We start from the raw sequence: 16,464 nt of genomic DNA, 5'->3' as shown, positions 1-16,464 counted from the left end.
CGTTTTATGATCGTGCACCAAAAAAACATTGGAAAATTTTTGATAACATCAGCAATTCATCTGACCCCTCCCCGACTTTGAAATCAAGATCTTAAATTTGCAGATTTTCAAAGAATGAGATCGGTCGGAATGGCTGTGGTAATAACGCGCACACGTTATGTGTTGTCATGCAAGCAATCAGAGCAGGCACAAACCCTGATGCCCCAAGGTGGTCCGGCCTTCCATATTTAGATTCCATATTGTCGACCATTCATCATCCATTGCAAATTATTTCGAAGTAATGGCCTGCATTTGCCTAGACAACTATTGTGTACTCATTAGTTGGCCAAGGCAACACATCGACCACAAAACTATCACCGCCACAAGCTGTTCAAAACCCAAGAAAACTACAATTCGCCTTGCAAACAGTGTTAAAAGACATCACACAGCAATCGAATCCATCAAAACAACTCATATTTTGTACTCATGAGTTGGCCAGGGCAACAGGTTGACCACAAAACTATCTCCGCCATAAGCTGGTCAAAACCCTAAGAAAACTACACCTGGCCTGTCTAGCTAACCTGTTGAAAGACATCACACAACAACCGACAAAACAACTCAAATGGTTACAAAAAAACAATCGAGGCAAGTTAAAATAATGACCCTCTCACATCAAAAACAAGCCAAGTGGCCACAAATCAACATTGCCACACTTAAAGCATATTTATACAACAAAGAACAACACCGCAAAGGATTAACAAACACTTGAAACAATGTTTTTACAAGTAATCAACATGGCTACCAAAGTATACATTTCCTCATATTACAGGACGAGAAAAAGGTCCACATTTTAATCAAATTTAAATTTAAAAAATAAAAAAAAATGTCCCCATCTACCCTATATACTACTAACCTGATAAAGGAAATACGATCAAACAACTAAAAAGTTGACTTTCGATCGAAAGCTTGCACATTTCAAGTTAGATACATGCATGATTGCGTACTAAAATGTGTAATCAAACCCTTTTCAAGAATGTAAAGTACATGTATCTTACTTGCAGAAACCTTCTTTTGGGAGGACGGCTTGAAACGTTGGTCCACGCGAGCGTCGAAAAGGGTATGAAAGTATTTCGGGGTAGAGCAAGGAGTAAGGAAGCATTTGATCCTCGTCCGCTTCTGACATTACAAGTTTACAATGTCATATGCGCCATGTGTTTTGATAAAAAGTAAGTACCACGTCGTCTTGTTGCTCCTCAATTCTTGCAGTTAGAACTCAGGAGATTGTTAATATTTTAGTTTCCCTGTTGAGGCAACTGGAGGTCTCATTCCTTCGAGAAAGGAGATGGGGAGAGGGGTACTCTGTTTTTGCGAGGGCATCGTCTCCTGCAATTGACATAAACATGGTCACGCAATGCTGTGATGGATTGTATCTCTTCCTTATGACATTTGTCTGGTTGCAGTTTCGAGCTTGAAGATGAAGAGTTCCAGACTCTTTACAAGGCTAACAGCGAGGCTACGGACATCTTTTCTTCCGGGTTAATGGTTGATGTCTTCCCACCAGCGAGATACCTGCCTCGGACAAAAGCCTTCAAGAGGGTACTGGAGTTGCTGGAATTTCTCTCGAGACACATTATTGGAGAGGTTCAGAAACATAAAGCATCGTTTGACCCTGGTATGTTTAATAGTAAAAAGCCTCGTATGGTTGGAGTTCACAGCCAGGCGCCTATTTCATAAAGCATAATATTGCTCCATTAGTGCTAATGGCATCTTGATGACGGTCACTTTAAGAGCAGGGCATATCAAGAAGGTACCTTAAATGGAAGATTGGGGTTCCTTTAGTCGACCCAAAGACTGGATTTTCGATGCGAGGGTCAGCATCTGAAACGTGGAGACTATCGTGGACGCCTGAAAAACGGTTTACATATTATTGTAACAGCAGTTGTACGGCTAAAAGACGTAAAAAGCGGCAATCTGAGTTTATGTTGGTGTGGGGTCAGTCGGGGCAGGCAAAGGTAAGTTTATTGTCATTACTCGGGTAGAATATTTAATAGTATTTATCTTGGTCAGTTATAGACGGGACAGGAACGAATTTACAAAATACACTTGTTGATATATCTGAATAAATTTCAGTTGGTTCCAAATAATTGATTAAGTCGTTTCCTAAATCATTCTAAAATTTACTAGTAATTAAATTGGCTAAAAAATATTATTGATCTATTTGTTAGTTTCATTATTGACATTCTAGAAGGAATGTAATTAAACTAGAACCAGTTTAGCGTTGCCCACAACATCTGGATGATTTCTTTTCCTTTGCTATTTTCAATTTCCTTGCAGTCTATGCCAACAAATTACATCTTGTTCAAAGTTTGTTTGTATTTGATTAATAATAACTCAGTGCTTGCATGTCTATTCTAAAAAGGGTCCATAGCCGTCTGTGCCTTGCTATTCTTAATCTCAGACAGGACACAATGCAGAAGGTCGTTTTGAAACAGAGTTCACCACTCAGTATCAAAATGTCTGTCACCAAATTTCTGTTGCACTGAGATTTTTCATCTATCGGTTGCTTCGGTTAAAAAAAATAGAGCTTAGTAATTTCACGTAAAAATATCGTGGTAGACGGGTACATGTTTAGTATCATTACGCTTACTACTTGCCAACAGCCATAGCGCCAGGGTGGTCTCAGCTACTCGATGTTATATCGAGGAATCATTCTATCGAGCTGTAACATTTTACCTACAATAGTTCATTCATTTTCCTACATCCAGATCCGTTAATTACGGTACAAGCACAAAATCCCAACCCACGTTTGAACAGATTTTTATGATTTTTAATGGTACACCTTAGATTCGAAGGCCTGCTAAAGTTAATGGAATGACACGATAAAAACGCTATATGAAAGTATTTAAAATGACATGGCTTACTGTGGACTTAAATCCTTCCATAATACCACAATGGAACCTCATTAAAAATCTTTATGATATAGGCGTCAGGACTATTGCCAAAGGAGAGGCTAGATTATCAACGATCCGAGTCGATGTATTGCGCATGCGCTGAATTAAAAACATGTCATCGATTGCGCATGTGTTTAGATACCACGTGTCATTGTTTATTTCTATATTTAGGCTGCAGTAAACAATACCACGTGCTATTTGTTGACACTTATTTCTCGGCAGTGGCATTCATGACGGAGATATCGTAATCATGATATATTAGGGTCAAGTCAGTGATGTCTGATAATTTTCTGGGTTGATGCGTCAAGCGGGTAGGGGATTCAGGGGGGAGGTGAGTCCCACTGCACTCCCAGTGCCAGTCTAGTTGTATTCTCGTACATTTTGACTTTGCTATATCTTGAAGGTACTTTCTTCCTAACTTCTGTCTGGGGGTAACCCATCTGCAGAGAATAGAACTACAACACCATTTATCTCTGATCCTTGTCAACTTCTAGCTGATTTTGTGTCAGTCCTGTTACGGACATTTATGCCCCCAAATTTCATTGGTTCTGGTTGCATTCATTATCAACTACCAGAAAACCCACCATTCTTCTCTGACTTGACGACTCACGCCGTGTCGGCCGTGTTTACTTTCACCCGCCAATGACGTAGGAGTCATGTGGCTAATACTACACGTGCTTCTAGAACTCCGGATCCCGCCATAACATCTACTCGGATCGTTGATGATCTAGCCTCTCCCTATTGACAAGCGGCGATTCTTTGAACCAATGCTTCCTCCGCACCCAGTACATACAAAATAGGGAGTTTTCGCAAATACCCCGAAACACCGACGTGAGCGCCTACTGTATCTCATTGCTCATGATAACGATGTCGAACAAAGTGATATGCGTTCACGTTGACGTTTCGGGGGCCTCGCGAAAACTCCCTAATTCCTTTCGTTGTGCAGATATAGTATTTTCAGGAGTTTATTTTTTTTAATGCAGTTTTTGGCTTACATGGTCGGTCAGTCAGAGATAGACCCATTGATCTGGTTTGCAGTTGACCACATACATGTGACCACAGAATATCCGAACAGCTAGAGGCAGTGGCGGGAATGAAGTGAATTACAATAACAAAGCTGTAACGGGCGGTCTCTTTTATGGATGGATATATTTAAAATTTGTTTTTTACGATCATTATAGCCACCCGTGCATGCAAGATAGCAACGACCGCTTTATCTTAATATTTGGGCGGAAAAAGGGCAATAATTCAGGAAGTTGTAAACCAAGCCTCTTAGGGTATTAATTTGTTTTTACCAATTAAATGCAATATACCTGCACTCACCATGCCTCGATGTGACAGTCCATTTCTGAAACGGATATGTCGCATCGCGAAGTCTGCAGGATTGTTCAAAACTCAAATGATGACCTCTTATTAAAAGCTAATTAACTCTATTCTAATTGGTCAAAATTAATATTTTTTCTGCAGAATTGAAAGATAAAGGTTAAAACTGAAATATACTTTGAAACAAATAGGTAACCTTTTATGATCAATATGTTAGTATCTGTTCGTTCTAAGCGCACAATGGATGTGTCATAAGTAAACCCCAGCCTTAAAAAGCATTGAGTCAATGGCTTTTTGGCTACCAATGGTGCTTTGAGGTGTTAATTAGTGGTCGGATTGTTGGATTCATTTGAATGTGTTGCCCTACATTTTCCTTCCATCCGGCCAGGTAATTAAATTGGTAACAGTCGAAATTGATCAGGTTTTCCTCTCAATAAGAAGCTGCTTATTTGAGGCATACGTAGATTTCAGGGTAGACAAGGGTTAAAGTGAGAACTGATGTTTCTTAAAGATTGACACGAAACAAACACAACACTTTCACAAGCAAAACACTTTCACACCAAGAGCACATTACATGTATAACACTCCACATGGCAAAAGTGGGACCAATCATTATTAGTTTCTCCTGGAAGAAAGGAAACCTGTTTCGAGTTCCCCCAGGTAGTTGATTTTGTGAGCTGGGCATCTGGGTAACATTGCATAACTATGCATAACATTACTGACTCCAGTCAATGAACTGCATCGAGGTAATCACCAATTAAGTTATTTTTACTACGTTCAGCTAGTCAAAAGAAAGACTAGAGTCGCGACTGGATCCCTTTAAATAGAAGTCTGTTGGCTTTTCACAGCCAAGTCTGAGTGGGACATACAGCAAATGGCGTCGTTGTTGGTTGTACATGCAAAATAGGGAGTTTTCGCAAATACCCCGAAACACCGACGTGAGCGCCTACTGTATCTCATTGCTCATGATAACGATGTCGAACAAAGTGATAGGCGTTCACGTTGACGTTTCGGGGGCCTCGCGAAAACTCCCTAATTCCTTTCGTTGTGCAGATATAGTATTTTCAGGAGTTTATTTTTTTTAATGCAGTTTTTGGCTTACATGGTCGGTCAGTCAGAGATAGACCCATTGATCTGGTTTGCAGTTGACCACATACAGGTGACCACAGAATATCCGAACAGCTAGAGGCAGTGGCGGGAATGAAGTGAATTACAATAACAAAGCTGTAACGGGCGGTCTCTTTTATGGATGGATATATTTAAAATTTGTTTTTTACGATCATTATAGCCACCCGTGCATGCAAGATAGCAACGACCGCTTTATCTTAATATTTGGGCGGAAAAAGGGCAATAATTCAGGAAGTTGTAAACCAAGCCTCTTAGGGTATTAATTTGTTTTTACCAATTAAATGCAATATACCTGCACTCACCATGCCTCGATGTGACAGTCCATTTCTGAAACGGATATGTCGCATCGCGAAGTCTGCAGGATTGTTCAAAACTCAAATGATGACCTCTTATTAAAAGCTAATTAACTCTATTCTAATTGGTCAAAATTAATATTTTTTCTGCAGAATTGAAAGATAAAGGTTAAAACTGAAACATACTTTGAAACAAATAGGTAACCTTTTATGATCAATATGTTAGTATCTGTTCGTTCTAAGCGCACAATGGATGTGTCATAAGTAAACCCCAGCCTTAAAAAGCATTGAGTCAATGGCTTTTTGGCTACCAATGGTGCTTTGAGGTGTTAATCAGTGGTCGGATTGTTGGATTCAGTTGAATGTGTTGCGCTACATTTTCATTCCCCCCGGCCAGGTAATTAAATTGGTAACAGTCGAAATTGATCAGGTTTTCCTCTCAATAAGAAGCTGCTTATTTGAGGCATACGTAGATTTCAGGGTAGACAAGGGTTAAAGTGAGAACTGGTGTTTCTTAAAGATTGACACGAAACAAACACAACACTTTCACAAGCAAAACACTTTCACACCAAGAGCACATTACATGTATAACACTCCACATGGCAAAAGTGGGACCAATCATTATTAGTTTCTCCTGGAGGAAAGGAAACCTGTAGCGAAACGCTTGTAAAAATTGGGAGTTTTCAACGGCCCGGTTGAAAGGCAGGAATAAGCTTCTATTTATAGATATTAACAGTTTCGAGTTCCCCCAGGTAGTTGATTTTGTGAGCTGGGCATCTGGGTAACATTGCATAACTATGCATAACATTACTGACTCCAGTCAATGAACTGCATCGAGGTATTAATCACCAATTTAGTTATTTTTACTACGTTCAGCTAGTCAAAAGAAAGACTAGAGTCGCGACTGGATCCCTTTAAATAGAAGTCTGTTGGCTTTTTACAGCCAAGTCTGAGTGGGACATACAGCAAATGGCGTCGTTGTTGGTTGTGATGGGGTTGAAGAAGGAGCACTGGCAGGGGAGGGGAGAGCGGGATAAAGTAAAAAAGAAAAAGCTTAGGACGTTTCCTTTTTTACGACTAAGTTAAGATTGTATAATAATTATACTGGTATCTATACCATTATGTATACCAGAGTCAGGTCAAGTTTCATTTGATCCCACAGCTCTCTCCGGCAATTATCTGGAAGCCACGATGGAGTCAATTTTCATTCAGCTACAAACTGACCTGAGGTGCAAAACAATAATAGAACGACCGAAAATTCGACGAAAAAAGATGTACTCTGCACATGCACATTGGAATCAAATTTCCCATTAGATAACAGTGACATTAAATTGGAAAAATGTCATTAAAATAAACAACGCGAAATTAAACCTGCTATAAAACTCTTTGTAGTCGGTCAAAATTGATAAGATATGAATATCCCATTAGATGACAACAAATGGAACCATATAATACCCTTAGATGGTCCATTTAGAACCGACAACATACTAAACTGCTAACCACAAAAAAATGTGACGATGTGGAGTAAGAAAACGCATTTCGAAAATTATTCTCAAATCAGTGTCATCACTACTTCTCAAAACTGGCGAAAGGTCAACGACAAAACATATCGCTTTTCATATCAATGTTGTCCTTGACACTATATCTAAATGGTTTTATAAAAATCAGTGAATTTGAAGCCGGCGATTGCTTTAAAACTGAGCATTTGTAATGTGTACGTTCAGCTGATCGAAGAATTGTTAAAAATTCCAGTTGTGCGGAATTGGGTCAACGCGTGACCCGAGAGAGCTCTGTCCCAACTCGCGTCTTTCGGAATGGGCGGCGGCTCTAATGTTGAAACCATATGTTCCCAAGTTGCCTGACCCTTGTTTTGAAAGACTCTGTGTATACGTACAATATGCTGGTATGCTATTACATGTTTGTTGGTCAGTAAAAAGTTTTAGAAATATTTAGATATCAAAGAGAAACATTCCGCACAATGGTAAATATAGAGAGTCATACGAGAATATACATCGCGTTCATTTCCAAATCGCATTTGATATCATCTGCTATGCCGTCGTTTCACGATGTTCTTTTTTTCTATTACCTTCAGACAACTTGAAAGACTTCATTGATCACATGTTGAAGGTAGAAAAAGAGGCGGAGGATGAGGGAGACAAGACGATCGCCCTGGATGAAGTTCACTACAAACAAATGGTTCATGATATATTCCTCGGTAAGAGCAATGCTTGATCTCTTACCGACATAACACGATTTTAATCATTGCGGTCTTCGAACACCCAGAAAAAAGTTTTCAAGAATAAAGCAAATTCCATTCGATTAACCAGACGCCAAGTTAAATGGTAGTTGATAAAGTATGGAATTAGTGAAACCTTGGAAACACTGATAAACCTTGTAATATTCAATGTAAACCATGGAATCACTGTGCAAATAGCGCGGGAAATCGGGTGCGTTCCTTCCACGATTTATACCCTCCCAACTGACAGTCTCGTCCCAGCTGACTTTATTGATAAGCCCCCCTTTAGGAGGGGCTCTTAAGATACACGTGTGTGTGGGAGTATATACTGATTTGATGAGAAATAAAGAGAGTAACTATTGTATATCCTACAAACAATTTTTTTGGTATTTTTCTGAATTAACTCCGTTGAGTTTACCGATTTCTCCGCGATCTTCCGGTGGTGGTTGCTATCCCATTGGTTGAAATTAATTTAAATTAATTTAAATCTTCATGGGAATTCGTTACATCATATGCCTAAGAAATTGGCCAATTATATTAATATTTTTATTAGAGAAATATCCGTCCTAAATAATGACAGAAAAGGGTGGTTTATTTCAATTTTGTGTCAACATGATCGAGGTCACGTGACATAAAAACAAAACAATCGCACACACCCGTCCAAAAAAGGCACTTTAAGAAAAACAAATACGTTTTTCCAGCTTAAAACCACACTGACGACTAAGTTATATTGGTCTTCTGCCCAAATCTGAAGTATCAAAATGAATCACAAACTAGAACTAGCTCTATTTAGCAAAAGTTGCGTGAAAAATTCGGGTGAGCGACATTCTGCACCCTAGCGGCCAATAATTAAACTACTTTCAGCCGTCTGCTCCGGTCTCGTTAGGGAGGTTTTCCCAAATGTACGCGATGATGACGTGCCCCATTAACAGGACGTAACATCTATTTTAAAATGCGTTTCCAAAGTGAATGCATGAGGACAACCTATTTGTGTCGTATATCACTGGAAACGCCCGATTCCCGTGAATAAGGACAATCACAATGTATTACATTACCAAAACAAAAATGTGTCGGAAGGAACTATATGGATGGTCCCATCGCACCCCCCCCCCCCCCCCCCAGCAGTATGACACAGAAGGGCTAGTTGACTGTCCACGGGGGGGGGGGGGGGTTTGGGGGGAGCTTCCCCCCCAACGCACTGGTAAAAACCTATGTCGACGGAGGGGGGTTTGGGGGGTGTCCCCCCATTGTAACAGCTGTAGTTGTTAGAGCTTGCACTTAACATATGCTCGTAGGGGGTTCGGGGGAGCTCCCCCGACCTAAAGGGGGGCTCACTAAGTCCTTGACTTTACATATTAGCAATTTGCCAGTTAGTTCAGAAGCCAACATTTTTAATGTGGAGGATGACGTCATCAATTGGCAATGCGCTGTGGTCGTTAAAATATTTTATTTCTCTTCAATGGAAGCAAAAATTAGTTTTTATGATTGTTTTGTATTCCATAGACGATAAAGTATTATGCTCGGTACTAGATGCACGAGATCATAGGACAAACACACACGTGAATAAAAAAACCGCTTAGAACTGGTGACGTCACAAGATCTCTGCATCCCTCGATGCGTACTGGAAGATGTAAGAAATCGCTCACGGCGAAGGAAATTTTCATCCGCAAACTTCGGTAATAAACATACATGACTAGGCTTCTTTTATTCATCGTTTGTTATAAAATATCAGTCAATCATAGACAATTAGCAACTCGTCTGATCTAAAAGCAAGACATGGCCATGGCCATGGCTGATGATGCACCTCATGACCTGTACGCTGTCTGTACGCTGTCTGTACGCACGGATGCGATAACCTGAATTACATTGCATGGATGGTATTGGTCCATATTATGGGTGTGTGGTGGGCGTGTCTTCCCATATTTGGGAGATCAGTACTGTACACTGGAGGCGAAGTTCAACTGGGTTGTTCTAAAATATAGACTATTGAATCGGATATGCGACAGATTTCTAAATTACCATAAAATTCCGATCTGATCATGTAAGAATAAGCTCCAAATGTTGATTCGTAACCACGTTAGGTTCGAATGGCATTATTTCATGTTTTTATGCATTTTAAGGAGTGTTTCCAAGGTTTATCAGTGTTTCCAAGGTTTCACTAATTCCATACTTTATCACCTACCAAGTTAAATACACAGGGAAATGTTTCAACTTTGAAAGTTTTTTATAAAAATTCAAAGCTTCACATAACTTTCTTCGTCATTAGTGTATAATAAGGTATTTATATTACAATGTACAAGCAAATACCCGTGCTCCGCACGGTGTTGAGGCAAGAGGTATGCTATGAATTTGGGTGTTTTCATATGTTGGGCGTACGAAAGGTGTTGTTGAGTTGAAATGTGATTGAATGCATGCATTTAGTTGGCTACGGGATTTCTTTGAGGTTGATCTATAGTCGAGGGGTTTTTCCCATGGCAAGCACATACCAAGCTACCCATTGGAGTGTAATATAATGAATCATAATTGCCTAGACTCTGTTCGCCGATTTTTGGCCGAGTTAGCGCTTGAGGAACATTTACTGATGCCTAACCGCAACCCTGAAATGTGGTTTTTATGCATGCATATGAGCTTTAAGTTGTCCGTTTCGGAGTTGTAGTGATCCCTTTACTTAACAACAGGCAGTGCGCGCGTGTCATGGTATTTTCTTCGTCTTAAAAGTACGATTTATCTGGTTTTAACGGCACTTATGCACTTAAAACGTAGTCGAATTCCATACTCAAATTTAATGAGACAGTACGTATAAAGCGAAAAATCTGCGCTATCAGAACAGTCATATTTTGCAAATTTTTGCTTATTACAGAAAGTGTGATCCACCAATATATATGTATTCACTCAAAAATTATAAGAAAACAAAGAAAAAATAAAAAACAAAAATTGACAGCTGCGTTTTCGAAACCTGGACGCTGGCGTGTATCGCCAGTGTCTTTATCATTAGACCACAAGGATTCCGAGATATTACGGGGCGATATTTCATCTAGAGCCCTGGTGCCGGGCTTAGGTAGCACCACCGTCCATTACCTTTGGCATGTCAGTTTTCTTCATTATAATATGCATTTTAGGACCACAACGGGGTATAAGAGAAAGTGTTGATATCCTAGAAGGAACCATGAAAAAGTTGAAACAGACATCACTGATTTCATGACTTACCACTGGGCACAACAAGGCTAAAATGTATGCTCATTGTCTGTAAGGTCTATGTTTCACTCGTTATTGTAAACTGGGCTTATTTCCTCGGCCTAGTCCCCTTCCGAGCCCCACTAATCTTGACTAAGTAAATTCTAGCAAAGACGAGTACCCACTGCATATAAATAGACTGTCCTACACTTTTAAGTAAATTATTTTGCCTCTGGATACATCGTATAGATGACCTTCAAATTGTGGCCTGATGGGGCGAATAATATCAGACACACAGAAATTCCCGGTTGTCTGTGCCATGCCCATTTGAAGCTACGCTAATCAGATTTGAAACTACATGTACCATCTTAGGTCACGCTCAACAGTTTCCCCGAAATTGCGTGACGCCAGGATGTTCTCTCAATTGCAAATGTCACCCATGTCAAAATGCGTTTTGAAGGCGCTTTTCAAAGAATGACCAATTGGTGCTGTACACCACTGGAAAGGCCGTGGCCTCCTATTTCTACACGACCTTATCTCATTTATTTAATGAATTCAAGTCAGTAATTAGCGCAGGATTGGCTCCGAACACTTGAGGCCACCCCGAAGTACAAATTTCAAACCAGACCCCAAAATCACTAAAAACCGCGATTTAAAAAAAAACTTTTCTGGTAGGTAAATCCAAAAATACCGGTGTTCACGTGAAGTACCATATAGCCAATGCTCGAGAAAAATGCGAAAAGAAATGTAATTTAGTCTGCTCATTTTCGAAATGTTTTCATTTTGTCCAAAACAGGAAAAACACACAAAACTAGACAGTGCAACAGCTGATCACCCGGCCGACGCACACACTCCAATTCAGTGAACGCTTACGCCGCCATCATAACGATAATGTCTACATTCTTTATACCAGTCTATTGAACAGTGAACCCGTTTCGGAAACTCCGCGTGACATGTCCCAACTCGCACAGGTGCTGGTTCTGTGCTAGATATAATAGGCAGAAGGAAATCCTAATTTTTTTAGGTACTACTATTATACGGTTAGGGGTTACAAGGCGGTTGAATCCACTGAAACTCTTTAAAGTCAATTTACATAAATCATCTCTATTTGAGGTCCATCTAGTTACTTGATGTATCTCTGATAGTTTTACAAAAGTGTCTTAATGGACACAACCAGCTATTTTCTGTAAAGCAAGATCCTCCAATCCCTTTTTCCAGCGGGTTCTGAGACCACTTCTTCAACATTGCTATGGATCCTGTTTCTATTGGCTGAGTTCCCAGATGTTCAGTCAAAGGTTCAAGAGGAAATAGACGAGGTCGTTGGTAGGTAATAGTTGGTAAATTTTTTTAATTCTTTCTGTGCGTCCATTTCTCGGATATACAACTTGGGGAAAAAAACTGGCCGTTTTCTTCCTGAATAATCTGATAGATGTAGATTAGAAATAAGGATAAATGTAGATTAGGAATTTATTAGAATCATTTAGAAGACGAACACTATTCTACGTTCCATCGTTAATTTCCGTTTATACAAAATCATTTATAAAAGGAAAGCGGGATAAGATCGCTTTTACAAAAGTTATCCTTCCATTTTTGCATCCGTCATATCTTAAGGTTACACAATGTACGTGTAACGTCATTGTAGCATTTAGCTGCTATCATATGGTACCATATTCTAAAACACCCGAGTGAAATGTATTTTTTTCATAATGGATAATGTATATAGCCTCGTTTTCACCACAGAGGTTTGGGTGATACAACCCAAACCGCTTGGGTTGGTGCAAAATGTGGAAGCATTTCAAAAGCATTTAAAACCACATTATTCGATATTTAATTTCAGATATTTTAGAATAGAAATTGATACCTCACTGTCGGTATTGATTGTCGCACCCAAACCGCTCGGTTGGAGCCAACACCTCGCCTACGCCTCGGTGTTGGTCTACATTTTAGCTCCACCCTCGCGGTTTGGGTGCGACAACCAATACCTCCAGTTCGGAATCAATTCCTTAAACAAAAGTATTGAGCTAATATATTGATAAATATGAATAATGATTAATATAATTTAAAAATAATATACAAGTTCGTACATGATGAATTTGCCCTCTTATTGTAGGACTATCGATTTTAATACTATTGTATGAAAATTTCGCTATCAAATAGTATGACAGCTAAAACAGCACTTCATGATTTCAGTTGATCACTACATATAATTGTTTAGGTTTATCCCGCCTTCCGGGGACTGCAGACAAGCCGAAAATGCCCTACAGTGAAGCCGTGATGTATGAATGCATGAGATTTGCCACCACTGTTCCATTAGGCGTTCCTCATAGAGCCATGTGCGACACCTCTCTTGGTAGGTATAACGCCCATGCCGCAACAGACGCGTACTCAAGTTGCTAATTGCTAATTAGATTCGATCAAATTTCCGAGCGGAGTAAACCGAACAATCTGAATCTGCGATAACAATCACGAAAAATACTGTCAATTTGAAAAACAAAACAAAATCGTATTATAAAACAGATTGGCGTATTGTACAAACAGCTGAGTGCGAAATTTAGACAGTTTAAAAAATGGGAGTTTCGCCATTATTTTCCCGAAATCTTCTTTATGGGTCTAAACTATTTTGTTTTGCAGGTGGCTATGACATTCCTAAAGACACAATCGTCATGATAAACCATCACGCCCTCCACAGGGATCCAAAAGAGTGGAAATATCCCAATGATTTCAATCCTAGCAACTTCCTTAATGAAAACGGCGAGCTCCTGAAACCAAGAAGTTTTCTACCCTTTGGGTCAGGCAAGAGAGCTTGTTTAGGGGAGGCCATCGCAAGGCCAGAAGTCTTTATGATATATACAGCCTTGTTGCAAAGATTCGGCTTCAGATTTGAAGAAGGCCGCACGCGGGATCTGTCCTTTCAAAACAAAATGCTACAAATCTTGCCACAACCGTATAAGGTGATTGCAGAGGAGCGCCAATGAATTGCTGGAAACGCCCTTTTATTTGGCTTAAACCGTAGATATGTTTTATGATATTATGTACATTATTTTTGTGTCGTCTCATATATTTGTTTATTCCTCCTTAGATAAGAAGACAAAATTTACAATGAATAGCATAAACGCTTAGAAATGAAAGTTAAATGAAATGACATTATGTGCAAAGTGTTACATTTACATGTACTAGTTAGGGTCGTATACTATGTAGCTAGTTAGTATACCATCCAGCATTCTGCATCAATTTTCAGCATATGAATGTTATCGCTGTAGTCAAGATGATCAACTTGTTTCCCAAGAAGGGTTGCTGAGAGTTCGGAATCATCCATGTTCCAGAGTGCGGCGATGACAAAAGCGGAACATTCACTTTCAAGTCGTTGCCAGAATAATCTCGATTTTCGCTGAAATCGGGACAAACGCAGAAGAAATGTACATGTGGATCTGTATACGTCTACGTATTGTAGAACAGAAGATTTTCGCGGCATGAAATTTTCGCGAATGCCCAGCGATGGACATATTCGCGGAGAATATCTTCGTGACTCAATATATTTTTTTCCTCGAATTATTGGTCGTTCTATCATTGTTTTGCACCTCAGCTCAGTTTGTAGCTGTAACTTGGCTTGAGTGAGCGGTGTGATCAAAGGAAACTTGCCGTGACCAGACTCTTTATTTGAAAGACGCTACCGAAATTAAGCTAAATTAATGCACTGGTAGAAAAATGTATCATTATCCATAATTGAGATTCATATATCGCGTTATTCTTCATTTTTTATGCTGTTGTAACAACATTAGCAAATTGCTATCAGTTGATGCACACAGTACTGTTTGAGGTCAAAATATAGGCTATTGTTTTATGCAAACTCACCAGAGGAGCGCTGTTATCAGATTGCAAGACAATGAAGTTATTTAAGTGAGCTACAGATATATGGGAGTCATGGATGAGTGGATCTATTTTTGAGATGAGAGTGTATTAGTAGTAAAATTTAGGGAGATGATTTAGGCCCTGTTTGGCCCTATGCTTCGATATTTGTTCGGGATTTTGGTCGTATTAATTAGTAGTATGAGCTTTGGAACACATTATTTGTACAATCTATGTCACGGTTTTTATTTTGGGGGTTACATAAACTCTACCTCTGACCCCTCTGTCCCCTCTGTAGTAGTGTTGCATTTGGATCGCAGACGACCAACTTCGTTTGACCAACCCCGACGCAAGGACCCAACGCGCCGCGTAGCGGCAAAATAGCGAAGCTGGCGAAACATTTATAACGGGTCACCGTGGACTTATAGCGCAATTGTGGGGTTGTAACTATTTTGCTGTATATTGTCACGAGGAAAGAAAAGCGCGCGACCTAACGCCAACCTATTTATGTAAAATGATAATTAGAAGGTATATAGTTCAGGAAATGTTAATAAAAAATCATTCTATATCGTCTTTTGAGAGCATTTTTAATAGTAAAAATATATGCCTACGTCACAGAGTCTCTGTAATGGTCATTTTTATCACAGAACTCTCGCGCAGCCAGAAGCTCTTCACTTATTAGTCTGGCGTATGCCAGACCTTCTTTGTAGGAGACGTTTTCCAGCACGATGTATGTGGCCAGAAGCAACACTGCGCAAGATTACCTCGATCAGGGGCTAATAAAAGATTATGCTAATGAGCATACCTTCCACATAGAGTTTTCCCAGAATGGTCAATATCGCACGAAGCTCGGGACGGCATGTCTCTTCTATTAAGTATATGCCTACGTCACATAGTCTCTGTAATAGTCATTTTTATCACAGTAGTCTCGTGCAGCCAGACCTTCTTCACTTATTAGTCTGGCGCAAGCCAGGCGTTCTTTGTACTAAACGTTTTCAACCACAATGTATCTGGCCTGCGCAAGATTACCTCGAGCTGGAGCTAAGAATAGATTACGCTAATTTTTCGAAGTACCGTATTGGAATTCATCACGTGAAACACGTCACATAATAACAAAACCGCCTCACCCGACCCAAGCACTGGGCGCAAAGTAGCGCATAGCTCCCTATATGAATACCCGGGGCAAATATAGAATATGATATAAAATCCCGATTAACATTTCTTTACTGCAATAAAAACAGGCTAACCACTGCAGATTAACAAGTGAGTGTTCCGGAACGAGTGGAGTCCGTGCGGTGGGTGTCGGAAAAACCCTAGCTGCCACCCACTATGCTCGCGGCATTTGTTGTATTAAGTTCGTAACTTCACGCCATTGCCTCTTCACCATTCGCGAAATAGTTCGTCAAAATAACTCGATACCACTTTGAAGAGTGGTGGAGTTTAGGCAACATCACAACCCCCAGACATATCATTTCGTTTCACCCAAATTGCCCAAATCCCACAGTAAGCCAACACCCTAAAACAACCCGCGCCA

At 39.9% G+C, this 16,464-nt stretch overlaps 1 protein-coding gene across 1 annotated transcript in view; it reads left to right on the top strand.

The window, feature by feature from the left end:
• Positions 1–14,819, top strand: part of LOC135489051 (cytochrome P450 2C42-like) — a 50,199-nt gene extending 35,380 nt beyond the window's left edge. Inside the window, exons 5-10 of the mRNA XM_064774144.1 lie at positions 1,041–1,205; positions 1,440–1,651; positions 7,767–7,889; positions 12,303–12,407; positions 13,300–13,434; positions 13,716–14,819. Of these exons, the coding sequence (XP_064630214.1) occupies positions 1,041–1,205; positions 1,440–1,651; positions 7,767–7,889; positions 12,303–12,407; positions 13,300–13,434; positions 13,716–14,059 (1,084 nt within the window). The 3' untranslated portion in view covers positions 14,060–14,819. The remainder of the gene's footprint in view (positions 1–1,040; positions 1,206–1,439; positions 1,652–7,766; positions 7,890–12,302; positions 12,408–13,299; positions 13,435–13,715) is intronic.
• Positions 14,820–16,464: the final 1,645 nt, after the last annotated feature.

This window comes from Lineus longissimus, chromosome 6 (assembly GCF_910592395.1).
Source record: "Lineus longissimus chromosome 6, tnLinLong1.2, whole genome shotgun sequence".
Lineage (NCBI taxonomy): Eukaryota > Metazoa > Nemertea > Pilidiophora > Heteronemertea > Lineidae > Lineus > Lineus longissimus.
This window is presented reverse-complemented; position numbering and strand designations above follow the sequence as displayed.